This window comes from Neofelis nebulosa, chromosome 7 (assembly GCF_028018385.1).
Source record: "Neofelis nebulosa isolate mNeoNeb1 chromosome 7, mNeoNeb1.pri, whole genome shotgun sequence".
Lineage (NCBI taxonomy): Eukaryota > Metazoa > Chordata > Mammalia > Carnivora > Felidae > Neofelis > Neofelis nebulosa.
This window is the reverse complement of record NC_080788.1, coordinates 89,196,403-89,211,565: the sequence shown is the minus strand read 5'-3', so window position 1 is coordinate 89,211,565 and position 15,163 is coordinate 89,196,403. Positions and strand designations below refer to the sequence as shown.

Here is a 15,163-nt window from a genome sequence, read left to right as displayed (position 1 = left end):
TGGTCCCAGCCATGGACCCTAAAACAACCCTGACACTCAGTTCTAGCCCCTCTCAGCTGCAATCCTGGGCACCCCTGCCCTCCCTGAGTCCCAGAACAGGAGCCTTTCTCAGGGATCTGGTGGAAATCACTCCTGCCCCCACACCTAGTAAGTGGCAGCTGTTTGCAGACCTAATAGCAGACCTTTGTCCCAGCACCAGCCCTACTGACAAAGGACTCAGAGGCAGTCCTGTCCACCAAGACACCAGACAGGATCCACACCTGCCCAGGTGTCTGGTAATGGGGTCCACAAACCATAGACCCCAGTGCAGGTCCAGCAGCAGCCATGTGACCTGGCCCCACCAACTCGAATGTGGTCCTGGATGCAATCTCATAGTCTGGAGACCCAACAGGAGGAGGTCAAACTTGTCTATAAAAACTGGAAGAAGTATTTGCTCCCCCAGATACACAAGACACCGATTCAAGACCACATAGATCATTAAAAATCAGGCAAACATGGAACCACCAAAGGAAACTAATAAAGCTCAAGTAACCATCCCCAAGGAAATAGAGATCTATGAATTGCCTGACAATTCAAAATAATCATCTTTAGGGCACCTGGGTGGCTCAGTCAGCTAGGCGTCCGACTTCAGCCCATGATCTCACAGTTCATGGGTTCGAGCCCCGCCTCAGGCTCTGTGCTGACAGCTCAGAGCCTGAAGCCTGCTTTGTATTCTGTGTCTCCCTCGCTCTCCGTCCTTCCCCCACTCATGCTCACTCTCTTGCTCTCTCTCAAATAAACATTAAATTTAAAAAAAAATAATAATCATCTTCAAGAAGCTCAGTTACATGTAAGAAAACAGACAACTGAATAAAATCAGGAAAACAATGCATAAACATTTTTCCATGGTCATTAAAATATTGATTTCTGGAACTAAGCTTTATACCTCAGTCTTCATTTTGTAAAGCTTATGCCATTCTTGTATTATGTTGCTTTTAATTGTGTGTAAAAAACAATCTGAAAGTAGTTCATTGGATTCTAAGTGAGTTATAAGGCAGAAACTTTTCTAGGTATCCCTTCTATTTTCTATTTTTAATATTTATATTATTACATATTATTTAGTTAGACAGTCATTTTAAATTACTTTTCTTGTAGGAACCTCCAGAAGTTTAGCCTTTTTGGAGACATAAGTGTTCTACAACAGCAAGGAAGTTTGTCAAATACATACCTCAGCAAGGTGGACCCTGATGGCAAAAAAATTAAACAGTAAGTTGTATAGTTAGTGGAAGGGGGTTTACATTAATAATAATTTTAGTTTTTTCTGAGAAATTATAAGATACAATAAGAGTAATATTTTTTCTAAGAACATATGTCCTATAAATTGGAAATATTTTAACTATAAAATATGCCATTCCACAGCATAAATCTTTAAGACAAATCATAGAATTTGGGTAATTATTGCGATTTAAAACTGCTATTTGTTTGCCTTCTCTGTAACATAAATTGTATATCATCAATCTTTTATACCATACTGTTGCAAAATGCTGCTTTCCTTGGGTGAAGAACGTATTTTTATGTGTTTAATAGAGTTTATTCATTATATTTTAATGTGAATTTTAGTGGTAGAAATAATATGGTAATACTATTTATGTGTTGGATAGACATTTACTGAGAGAAAATGGATCTCAGCATTGCATGCCATTTCATTGCCCACTTTCAAAAGTCAGTGTTTAGAGGTTAGAGCTAAATGTTAACAGGATCATTGTGGCATGTGTTTTCCTTACAGAATTCAGCAGCTGTTTGAAGAAATACTGAGTAATAGTAGGCAACTGAAATGGCTGTCCTGTGGGTTTATGCTGGAAATAGTAACCCCAACCTCACTGTCATCTCTCTCAAACTCTATTGCCAACACCATGGAGCACCTGAGTTTGCTGGACAACAATATTCCTGGTAACAGCACTCTGATCACCACAGTCGAACTGGAGCGATTTGCGAATCTACGCTCACTTGCCCTGGATTTCTGTGACTTTACAGCCGAGATGGCAAGAGTCTTAACCGATAGCAACCATGTGCCTTTGCAGCGACTGTCTCTCCTGGTCCACAACGTTTCCGTGATGCAAAAGTCTCTGGACAACATGCCAAATGATGAGCATTGGAAAGCCTTGTCACGAAAGAGCACCAGCCTCCGGGTCTATATAATGGCCTTTGATATCAAGAGTGAAGATATGTTAAAGATTCTGAAACCCAGTATACCACTAGAGAGGATTCATTTTGACAGCTACATCACTTGTGTTTCAGGAGCTATTGTTGATCTTATATCCAGGCAGTATGATAAGTTCCTCACTCATTTTATATTAATGAATGATGTGATTGACACGTCTGGTTTTCCAGATCTTAGTGACAACCGAAATGAAGATCCATTGGTTTTATTAGCATGGAGGTGCACAAAGCTCTCTCTTCTGGCAATTCACGGTAGGTGATTTATCTAAGAAAACAAACAGATCTACTCGCAGTAGATATGTTTCTTCCCGTAATCACAAGATCTCTTAACACCATAATACAGAAGGAGAAAGTATGATTTCTTTATTGCTTGCTGCCTCATCTTCTAGATTCTAGATTTTAACATACTAATTTGTATGATATTTTTTAAACAATGGTTCCATTAAATGGGTATATGCTTTTTTTCTTACCGACGCCTTTCATTTTAATGTTAACTATTCTCATTTAGAGAGAGTTGCTATTCTGACAAGTAGAAGAACATTTTACTTCCTTTTCTGGAACATGTAACACATTTACAGAATACAAAACATAAAGACTATATGAATATCTTAAACTCACTTTATTAGTTGTGTTTTATTATATTTTTAAATTAATTTTGAGCCTGCATTAGTGTAGGAATGTGTGTGTCTTTCTGTTCAAGTTTTGCTTCGTAATTTGGCCAGTCAGAGGTAGCAGCAAAGAATAAATCAATATTAAAGATAATAAAATAGGGATTTTTTACAGACAAAGAAATACCAGGTTATTGAAAGATTAATTTCAGCCAGTCTAACCTTTTTTTTTCTTTCAAGAAATTAGAAATTAGATACAGCCAAAGCCCCTGTCATCCACTCCCCTTTATTCTTTCCCAGAGATAATCAATATCCTCAAGTTAGTACAAGTTTCTGTGACTGTTTTATACTTTACATATTTTCTACTCACAATTAACAATTTTAGCTTTGAAGTGTCACTTCATAACTTTGGACAGTGAAGCATCATAGGAGAGGGTTTTTTTTAGTAACTAAAAACAACAGTTTCGTATGTATTGTTAATGGATACATATGTATGAAATAAAAATTTATGATACAGCACTATCCAAAGCTAGTTATACTTTAAATGTCCTCAATCTTACTAAGTGCAGTGATAACCAGAATAGGATTACAGCACCTACCAATGCACCACCCAGGGTGATGGTTTTGGAAACAATATCAAACTTAGTCTTTTTTTTTTTTTTTTCCTGAGCTAAACAATCATACTTCCTTTTCCAATCTCAATATATTTTTAAAGGAAAAGGGCCAAAGTAATAAGCGACATACAAGTTTGTGGAAAGAACTAACTTATCAAATAGACAAAATAAAATGCAAGGAAATGACAGTTCTTATCTTTTGTTTATTTTTAAGGTTACACAGTGTGGGCACACAACCTCATTGCCATTGCTCGTCTTCGTGGCTCTGATCTAAAAGTACTTGAAGTCACTGAAGAAAGCATTGATTTTGACCAAGGTGAACTGGCCGACCAGGATGTGGATCCAGTGCATAACCTTATTGAGCAGGTATCCCTGGGCCTGGGTCAACCTTGGCACGCGGTCATGGACATCGAATCACTCAGTGTCTTCACTGAACCAAATCGTCATTTTTACAGAGAGATGCAAAGCTTCAGCGAAGACATTTAGCTTTTTTAAAAAATGTACAATTCCTGTGGTTACATATGCAAGTAGGGTCCTATTATGTTTTTTTTCAGTAGTGTGAATTAATCCCTTTGTGCTGTGTTTAATCAGTATTAGCTTTATAGAATTATATATGTATATTCTACTTCTTGATCAAAGAACGTAGTCGGGTATTGGTTTAGAAGTTCAAAGTGACAGTGTATAGGGCTTTCACGGTTAATGGACTTGTTATCCAACCTTAAGGATATACAACCGAAGGTTGTCTGAGGTTGCTGGCTAACTTTATTTTTCACTGAGTTACTCTGCCTTTTGATGTTTTTCTTCTTTGTGTGTCAGAGTTCAGAGCTCAGGAGCCAAAATATTTTTATACATATATAGATATATATCCATAGCCTGGTGGATTTGTATGCAATGCACCGCATTCATGCATTGTGACAGCACTTCATTAATTCTTATTTGAAATGGAAGAAGGGAGGATAGTATGATCCCAAATGAGTTATCTTTAACAGAAAAGCCAAGACTTTAACTTTCATTACATATATAATAGATGATATCACCAATTACCATTCAGAATTTTGTATAGTACTAGGTTAGAACACTGTTTAATCCTTTTTTTAAAAAAATGCATTTACCTAAATGTGAATACTCAAATTGTTAGACTTTTTAAAAACTATATCTGACATAATTTATTCATCAATTACATTATACATTCAAGTTAGCTTTTTAGCCCAGATTTCAAATAGTGGAGGAAGAAACTGTATTCCAGGGTAAAACCTCCTAAAGCAAAACCTTTAAAAAACAGAGCTGTAAACACACATGCTTGCAAACAAACATTAGTCGTGAAATCCCTAGCAACGAGTCACTGGATTTTTCTCTGTCAGCGCGCGTGTCAGCTGCCAAAGAATAGACTTAACTGAAGAAGTGCCCACATGCTGGCAGGGGCCGGCCCACTCTGGCCAGCCAGATACTGCTAGATTGTAATATTTAAGGTCGAATTTCGACCTGTGGTACACAGCTGTGCTGTGGCTCAGTCAGCAACCTCAGAACTCTGAAAAAAAACAAAACAAAAAAAAGAAAAAAAAACCATGCACCTGTTTCACTGTGAATAGTGAATGTAAAGGAAAGAAAGGAAAAACTGAAAACTTGTTCTATCACAGGTATGAGCTGCTATGATACATGAAGAACATTCCATGAAGTATGTTTTAAAACCTTGTTATATCTGAGAGGCTTTAAAAGCCGATTTAACTGTTTCAGGGCAACCGCGGTACAGACGTGGTCTCTGTGAGACTTCCACCTGACCCCAGTTTTAAGTGGTACGAATGTTGTGCATTTAATGTTAAAGGACAGTCTGCAATAATAAAGTAAGTAGCCAACGTGGGTGCCCAGCAGTGCTGAGACCTGGCTGCTCTATTGTAAGCTTTGGAAACACAATTTATGCAACAGATGTCCAGATATGATTCTATTTATGGAAAAAGTTTATATGTATTTTACAAATGGTTTTACCATCTTATATTAAAATGACCTTTTGACAGGTGTGCACTGTTTTGTCTCCAGTGAGCACATACCATGAGGATTTTATATGTACATCAGTAGTGTGAATCCACTGGCACAGTGTGTGTAAATGCCAGATGTGGTGAGATTTTATCTTATAAATGTGATCGGATAAAATAAATCCTGACAGAAACTGTAAGGAAACCAGCTGAGTGTTTGACCTGATGACTGATGTTGTATGGTTTATGTTAAATGTATATTCTTTTAATCAACGAATAAAGCATTAAAAAGTGATCATTGTAATATACTTTATTGTATGCAAAGCATGAAAACTTTTAGTGTTAAATAAACTGCAATAATCCTTCTATTATGTATAATCATGTTAGCTCCTGTTGCTCCTATTGTAGTCGGGTACAGCAAAGCTTAAATTTGGGTATAGTTCATAAAAAGTCTTAAATAGTTTGAAGTGTCTTAATTTTTTTTTTGTTTTGTTTTGTTTTACTAACTGGCAAAATACAAGCTTAAGAGCAAACAATAGGCTGGTTAGCACAAAACCCAAGTGTATTATGCATTTAGAATACATTACTGATACGGTAAAACTTAATTTATAGACTGTATATAGGAACTTTTTACAGTTCCTGTACTGGATGCAAAAATACTTTAGTATGCCAGTATTAAGTAGTTCATAAGTCCCTATATTGCTTTAATTTGGCTTTGTAATCTCTATTCTTGCTTGCTGAGACAAACAGCTGTCATTTATGAGAAAGCAAATGGCTCTCTTCCTTCATCTATCTTTCCTTACTCATTCCAGACACTGACTCTTTTCTAGGCACTCCCTCATCTTGGAATAATCTGGTGTTCACAAGCAACTGTCATTATACCTACTGCTTCCTTGTTTCCTAACCGTATCTCTTTTGAGTGAATCAACATGTTTTTGTATTTAAAATACAAAAATAGTAACCAAAATGTACAAAAAAAATGTGTTAATATCTATGAATAGCATACACGTGAAGGCTGGTATAGTAGAGCACTAACCTAGGCGGCAGCATGTTTTATACTCTAAGCTCTAATGCTACATGAGCAGACTCTCCCTTGAGCTTCAGTTCTGTCATCTGTAAAATTAGGGATTGGAGTTAGTTATCTAAAACTCTGATTCTTCACTAAAAGTTTTAACTGTTGTTAGCCTAGCAGCTCAGAGACATACACGATCATCTTTGAGCAAATGTATTAAATAAAATCTTTTCAAAACCTAGTTTAATGAACTATATGAAATTTACATAGCTAAAATTACCTTCCCATTTACCCCACCACCCTAGGAATAAAGAAGATAGGGAGTTGGTGGGATGGGTGTTGGTAAGGACAGTGTGCTCATAGCTGAACATACAAATTCAGAAACTAACTTGCTTGGGGCTTATGGCATGAATCAGGTGGGATCTTTATGAAGCCAGTAACATAAAGTGGTGCTAATGGAGTAACACACAAGCAAATGTGAATAACATCCAGCCATCAAACCACAATGTTTATATCAATGCTTCCCAATCTTTTTCATGTCCTGACATATACAGAATACATTGTACAGCACACTGGTATAAACTAGAAAAAACTGGAGGTGGGGGGGGGGGGCGGGGAATCATTGTTTGATTATATAATTGATGAGGAAAAAAAATGCAGAGGATTGGGGGTAAAATACTAAATTTGTATAGAACTTTCAAATAAAATGTCAAATGTTTTAACTGGTAACCTCTTAAAACTTTTAATAGTGCCATCAATGAGAAACACCCCACAAATAGGTGATAATTTTTAAACTTTTTTTTCACAACCATTCAAAACTTTATGCAGCTAAAATTACACTTAAATCTAACAACCCTAAACATAATAATGGTAAATGTAATGTTGAGATTTCTTGTAATGTGAATTAATTTCAAATTCAAGTGATTTTTTTTCACTGAGGTATTTCAAAATAATGACGAAGCTCTAATTTGTAGTCTCCCATACGTAACCCTGCAGCTAGTTTAGTGACCACTGAGAGCACACACCAGCCACAGACAGAAAATAGCTGATTTATATGCAAGCAGTTAGAAACCTGCAGGGAGCCCTCCTCCCACACCTGAGCTTCCAAGCCCCTCACAGCCAACCGGCTACATCCGGGGTTTCACACCTGGGCTTCCTACCTGCTTCATGGACACTTGGGACATACTTCTCTCACAGCTTCATAGACACTCCTTGCCCTTGATGGACAAATAGATCCTCTGCATCACACAGGCGAATAGTGAGTACCCGAGTCCACTCTCTATCCAGGGCACACTGTCAGACCCGGCTCCACTCTAGCTGTACGCCAAGAAGAAAATGAAAGCATCAGGAGGCAACCAGCCAGGGCTCCTAGCCACCCCAGAACTCAGCCTGGAAGGGCATCACTCTGGTACAGTCTACTAGCTAGCCTGGGCTGCTGGTTGTGAAAAGAAAATGGGAGGTATACTGTGAACAAATTTTCAGTTGAATCATCCTTCCTGTCTGAAAGATAACAAAATTACACAAATGAGAGCAATAAAATGCCAAGTGTTGACAAGGAAGAGGGAAACACATTTGGAACCTGAATATCCACTTTAAAGAGCAAATTTGAGGGGTGCCTGGGTGGCTCAGTGGGTTAAGCATCTGACTTTGGCTCAGGTCATGAGCTCACAGTCTGTGAGTTCGAGCCCCACATCAGGCTCTGTGCTGACAGCTCAGAGCCTGGAGCCTGCTTCGGATTCTGTCTCTCTCTCTCTCTCTCTCTCCACCCCTCCCCTGCTCGTGCTCTCTCTCTGTCTCAAAAATAAATATTTAAAAAATATTAATTAAGAGCAAATTCACAGTATCTTGTAAAGTTGAAGTTGCCTTTGCCCTATGACCCAGGAATATCACTTCTAGATACATTCTCTAACACCACCAACCATGGGCTCAGACACAGTGCTTCTGTGGACTTACAGCCCCAGCCTGACCTTCCTTCAGCCCTCCTGACCCAGAAACTAGAACTGCTGCATGGCCCACATGCTTTGAAAGTCTCCTGCCTGCACCAGCACCTGGACTCCCACTGCCTGCCCGGAGTGTGTGCACACTGGCCCTGTTGATCCCAAGGGTCACTCGTGGGGCTGCCATCACCTGGCCCACCCACTGGTCCTGAAGGCCTCCCATCTCTGTCACCCTGACTCCGACTACATACTGGTTGCCGTTTGCCTGCTCCCCACGTGCAGCATGGACAGAGAACTTCTCTGCTGTCCCAGGGGCTGAACCACACTCTCACCAAGAAAGGCTGAACACCCCCCTACTCCAAGGTCGTCCTACCATGAGGGCCCACCCTCAGACCTAGGGGGCCATACAGAGTTTCTTTATACTCTTTTATCATATAATATCATATAATTCTTTGTATTAAGCTTTCCCTGTTTACTGTGTGGTTTGTCTCCCTGATTTCACCCAGACTGCTACATAACCGTTCCAATTATCCCGCAGCTTTTTACACAAATATAATATACTTTTGTTAATGAGTCTTTCATGGATTATTTTCTGCAACAAAAATATAGGGGTGTCTGGGTGGCACAGTCAGTTAAGCATCCAACTCTTGGTTTCAGCTCAGGTCATGATCGCACAGTTCATGGGATCGAGCCCCACATCAGGCTCTGTGCTGACATGATGGAGCTTGCTTGGGATTCTGTCTCTGGCTGTCTCTGCCCCTCCCCTGCTCGCTCTCAATCTCTCTCAAAAATTAATAAACATTTAATACATATATATATATATATATATAATTTAACATGTATAATTTTAGAAAGCTCTGTTAACTTTTTTCTCCTACATTTAGCTTTTATACATAATAAATGCATAAGTAATCAAAAATATAAGTTTAAATTGGTATAACTTATCAGAACTGTGTCTTTTCTAAGTAAGTTCTAGGTCCAGCATGGGGCTTGACCTCACAACCACAAGATCAAGAGTTGCATGCTCTACCAACTGAGCCAGCCAAGCCCCCCAGAACTGTATTTCTTAATGAATGAGGCTGGAGTTTTTTGGTGGGTTTTTTGTTTTTTTCCAGTTCATACTCCATGGATGGATGTTACTTGCTCCTGAAATGAGTCAGGTCCAACATCAATTCCATTACCTATTTTTCGTTTTTATAAACACAAGTACTGAAACATCTTTTTCCCATAATTAAGGAGATGGGAAGACAAAGAGTTTTGTTACAGCAGTGGCATTCATTCTTCAAAGTCCTAAAATTTTAAGACCAAAAAAACACAGTGAAATATCATCAAAAATTATTTTAGGGGTACTTGGCTGGCTCAGTCAGTAAAGCATGTGACTCTTGATGTTAGTGTCATGAGTTCAAGCCCCGTGTTGGGCACAAAGCTTACCTTAAAAAAAATTGGGGGTGCCTGGGTGGCTTAGTCAGTTAAGTATCCAACTTAGGCTCAGGTCACGATCCCACAGTTTGTGAGTTTGAGCCCTGCATCAGGCTCTGTGCTGACAGCTCAGAGCCCGGAGCCTGCTTCAGATTCTGTGTCTCCTCTGCCCCTCTCTGGTTCTTGTTCTGTCTCTCTCAAAAATAAACATTTTTAAAAAAATTTTTAACTGAAAAAGAATGTTTTTAATTAAAATTCTTTTAGATAAGTCAATCAGTTGAAAGAAATCATTAGAGTTATTTACTTTCTCAGTACTGACACCAATATTTCAAATAGTCTCTCTAGAGTTTCAAAGGTTTGTACACCTTAGTATGACACATCATAGTGACATTAGAACCACATTAAAGGTATGTGTTTCTTTTGTAAAATGGGAGAAGAATAACTGCAAAAGGGAGGGTAGGAAAAAGAACCTGCATCTTCTTCATAAATTCATCCTTGGGAAGAACATCTCTGGAAGAGAATACACACTGAAGATAAAATGCTGGCAACTTTCCCAAAAGCATACTACTTGGAAATTCTTTGCATACTCAGAGGGATGTACCCATTTGAAAACTACAGCTCTAGAGAACTACTGCTTATACGACAAAGAAACAAATACTAAGATGCTTATTTCCACATATTTACAATGAAAAATCAGCAGCAACCTAATGTCCATTAATAAGAGAATGAAATTGTTGTGCATATCCAGAGTGGAATACTATACAGCAGTGAAAAAGAACTAGCTAGATCTACATTTATTAGTATGGATGATCTCAAAATAATATTGAGTGAAAAAAACCAACAGCTGAAGGATACATGTAATGATGATATTGATGTACATTTTTTAAAGGCAAGAAAAATAAATCATATTATACATAAACACATTTAACTGGAAAAAAAAAACATTCACATCCTCTTTACAAGAGTGCTCACCTCTGGGGCATGAGAGCAAGAATTGGTATGGGCATGAGGGCAACTGCATCTGTGACATTTTTTCTTGAAAAAAAATATATAGTAAATGCTAAGTTTGCTCTATCTAGGTAGTAAGTAAAAGGGAATTCATTATATTATTTTCTTTCTTGTCTGTATTTTTAAAATATTTATAATTGAAAATGTCAGTATGACCCAAATTACCAATAAATGCATGTTTACTATTGATTTGGCTCATGATCTGGCCAAGTCTAAAATGTGACCAAGGCAAGACAGAATATAGCCTCTCTCTCACTCATGGATGAATGCATCACAGTAAGATGAAAGAGGCTCAAATCTCTACTGAGAGTTTAAAGTCTAGGTTAGGTTGTAAGCAGAATGTTTTAATATGTCACTGCAATCAATATTTCAATTTAAAGCACTATTCTCTTTAGAGTAATTCTTATTTAATACAGGCATTAAATAAAACAACTTCAGCTATTTGGAGTATAGCCAAGGATCCAGAAGTACGTATAAAACCCTTGTGGGAAAGGCGCCTGGGTGGCTCAGTCAGTTGAGCAACCAATACTTGATTTTGGCTAAGGTCATGATCTCTGGGTCATGGGATAGAGTCCCACATCAGGCTCTGAGCTGACAGCACAGAGCCTGCTTGGGATTCTCTCTCTCTCTGCCCCTCCCCCACCATATGCTCAGCCTCTCTCTCAAAACAACAACAAAAAACAAACAAAAAAACCTTGTGACCTTGTGGGAACAAGCTACTCCCTGCACTAAAGCTTAAAGGCATCCCATCAGAAAAGCCACTTCCACTTCCTTTTAGCTCGTTTATTCTTACTTCCAGAATAACTCTAATAAGACTATTCATCTCATTTCTCAGACCGTAGCAGATTAGATGTGGAGGAAAGGAGTGACTCTGAAAAGGAACAGAAGTGGGGCGCCTGGGTGGCGCAGTCGGTTAAGCGTCCGACTTCAGCCAGGTCACGATCTCGCGGTCCGTGAGTTCGAGCCCCGCGTCAGACTCTGGGCTGACGGCTCGGAGCCTGGAGCCCGTTTCCGATTCTGTGTCTCCCTCTCTCTCTCTGCCCCTCCCCCGTTCATGCTCTGTCTCTCTGTCCCAAAAATAAATAAAAAACGTTGAAAAAAAAAATTTAAAAAAAAAAAAAAAAAAAAAAGGAACAGAAGTTTATACACCTGAAAAAGAGAACATAACTAATCTAAAGTCATTTTGGAGGAACTTGAAACAGACTCAAATACCCCTGTAATAAGCTTGAAATACATGGCAGTGATAAATATGTCATAACCCTGAACCAATAGGAAAATGTATTATCTTCAGAACATCTGTATAGTAAGTTAGTGGAACATTTAGTACATTTCAGGAAGGTTTTCACACAACATAGTTAAAAGTGTGTGTTTAAAAGAATGGACTTTAATCAAAAATATTCATTTAAGTGAAACTTTCTGAGAAAACATTGATTAAATTAGCTAGGAAACAAGATGACATGTGCTGAATAACTGTTGTGTGCCAACCACTGTAATAACCACCTCACTAGAAAGCACTCTACTTAATCCTCACAGCGACCCTGTAGTACATATCACACCTATTTCACATATGAGTAAATGGAGGCACAAAAAGGTTAAGAATCTTGTCCAAGGTCATAAAACTAGTCGGTGGTAGAGCAATATTTGAACCCAAATAGAACCCCCTATATTATACAACTTCTATTCTAACACTCTTAAATAATATAACCATACTGTTATTTGGCAGACAACACAGTTTTTCAACTTAGTTTTTCAAAAACATAGATATTACATTTTTTGAAGCTCCATATTCTCCATGCCCAGTATTGTTGCTGTATTTCCTGAACTGTGTTAACCACCCTTGGTGTATTTCAGCATGTGTGTGTGTATTCACCAATTCTAGTGACTCACAAATCAACAGAATAATTCATGCAGGAGGTACATGAATTTATGTCTAGCACATATGAAGTATGGTGCGTATGTGTGAAAAGATCTGAAAATGCAAAGAATAGAATGTGAAAATGTAAACTATAGAATCTATGTGTATAATTTTCTTTTACTCTTATTTTCAATAAGAAACATTATACAATTAATATATGGTTAGCCTACCTACTAGCAAGAGACAAGCAGGATAAAATCTATCACTACCTTGTAACTGTAATTATTTCTGGAAGCTAAGAACTCTAGTTACTTGGGAATGAATATATATATTATTCAATATATTAAATATTTTATCCAATATATATATTGAATATATAAACACAGTTAATATAATGTTTATAAGGGACCAAAATTATATATTGTTTATATATTGTGTATATTTATATAAAAAATATAGAGAGAGAATATACAAACATAGCTAAGATAATGTTTGTAAAGGACCAAAATATGGTCTGTTAACTGACTTGAACATGTTTTCTACTAAATTAGTAAAATCAACAGACTATTTTGACATCTTACAATCCAAAGGGTCATCAAATTAACAGATCTAAATTTTTCAGACTAACGTTTTTAGATTAATGTTGTTACAATGTCCATACAACCCAAAGTGATCTATAGATTCAATGCGATTCCTATTCAAAATTCCAATGGCATTTTCCATAGAAATAGAAAAAAATAAATCCTAAAATTTCTATGAAACCACAAAAGACTCCAAATGGCCAAAGGAATCTTGAGAAAGAACAGACCTGGAGGCATCACACTTCCTGACTTCAAACTATATTACCAAGCTGTAATAAACAATCAGTAAAGTTTTGGCATACAAACAAACACATATTCCAAAGTAACAAAATAGAGAACCCGGAAATAAACACATCCATATATGGTCAATTAAGTTTCCACAAAGGCACCAAGAATATACAATGGGGAAAAGGCAGTCTCGTCAATAAATATTACCTGGAAAACTGGAAAGTCACATGCAAACAAGTAAAACTGGACCTCTATCTAATACCATATATAAAAATCAACTCAAAATGGATTAACAACTTGCACATAAACCTGAAATCATAAAACTCCAAGAAGAAAACATAGTTGGGGGTAAGCTCCTTGACACTGGTCATGCAGTATTTTAGATCTGACACCAAAGCAAAAGCAATAAAAGTAAAAATAAACAAGTGGAACTACATCAAACTAAATAGCTTATGTATAGCAAGGAATCCATCAACAAAATGAAAAGGCAACTTACGGAATGAAAGAAAATAGTTGTAAACCATGTATCTAAAAAGGGGTTAATATCCAAAATATACAAGGAACTCATACAGCTCAACAGCAAAAAAACAAATAACCCAATTAAGAAATGGGCAGAGAGGGGCGACTAGGTGGCTCAGTCGGTTAAGCATCTGACTTCAGCTCAGGTCACAATCTTGCGGTTCATGAGTTCAAGCCCCGCGTCAGGCTCTGGGCTGATGGCTCATCAGAGCCTGGAGCCTGCTTCGATTCTGTTTCTCCCTCTCTCTCTGCCCCTCTCCCGTTCATGCTCTCTCTCTGTCTCAAAAATAAATAAACGTTACAAAAAAGAAAAAAAAAAAAAAAGAAATGGGCAGAGAATCGGAACAGACATTTTTTCCAAAGAAGACATACCAATGACCAACAAGTATATAAAAACATATACCACATCACTAATCATCATGGAAATGCAAATCAAAACTGCAATGATACCACCTGTTATCTATTATCAAAAAAGACAAGAGATAACAAATGCTGGTGAAGATATAGATAATAGGGAACCTTGTACACGTTGGTGGGAATGTAAACTGGTATGGCTACTATGGAAAAATAACATGGAAGTTCCTCAAAAAATTAAAAGCAAAACTACTATATGATCCAGCAATCCCACTTAAGGGTATATACCTAAAGGAAATGAAATCAGTAGCTTCAAGAGATACTTGCATTCCAATGTTCATTGCAGAGCATTATTTACAATAGCCAAGACACTATAATGTGGAAACTAAGTGTTCATTGATAGATGAATAAATTATGGCATATGTACAATGGAATATTTTTCAGCTCTAAAAAAGGAAATCTTTCCATTTGCAACAACTTGGATGAACCTGGAGGGCATTATGCTAATTGAAATAAGTGGGAAAACAGAAACAGAGAGTAGAATGATCACTGTCAGGGGTTGGGGGTTGGGAAAATAGGAAGAGGCTGTTTAAAGGGTATAAACTTTTAGTTATAAGATGACTTAAGGCACAACATGATGAACAGAGTTCATAATACTGTATTTTATAAGTGAAATTTACTACAAAAGGCCCCGAATAGCCAAAGTAATTTTGAAGAAGAAGACCAAAGCAGGAGGCATCACAATCCCAGACTTTAGCCTCTACTACAAAGCTGTCATCATCAAGACAGCATGGTATTGGCACAAAAACAGACACATAGACCAATGGAATAGAATAGAAACCCCAGAACTAGACCCACA

At 37.6% G+C, this 15,163-nt stretch overlaps 1 protein-coding gene across 3 annotated transcripts in view; it reads left to right on the top strand.

Annotated features, from left to right (window-relative positions):
- The window catches only part of FBXO33 (F-box protein 33), a 46,101-nt gene that overhangs the window by 27,169 nt on the left and 3,769 nt on the right, over positions 1-15,163 (top strand). Inside the window, exons 2-4 of one of the 3 annotated variants that reach the window (XR_009264415.1) lie at positions 1,135-1,245; positions 1,766-2,451; positions 3,636-3,787. Coding sequence is in view for 2 of the 3 variants with exons in the window: in XM_058738914.1 (XP_058594897.1) it covers positions 1,135-1,245; positions 1,766-2,451; positions 3,636-3,907 (1,069 nt within the window). In the remaining variant the exon portion in view is untranslated. Of the gene's footprint in view, positions 1-1,134; positions 1,246-1,765; positions 2,452-3,635; positions 5,687-15,163 lie in introns of those variants that run through there. The other 2 variants (XM_058738914.1, XM_058738916.1) reach the window with 2 other exon arrangements.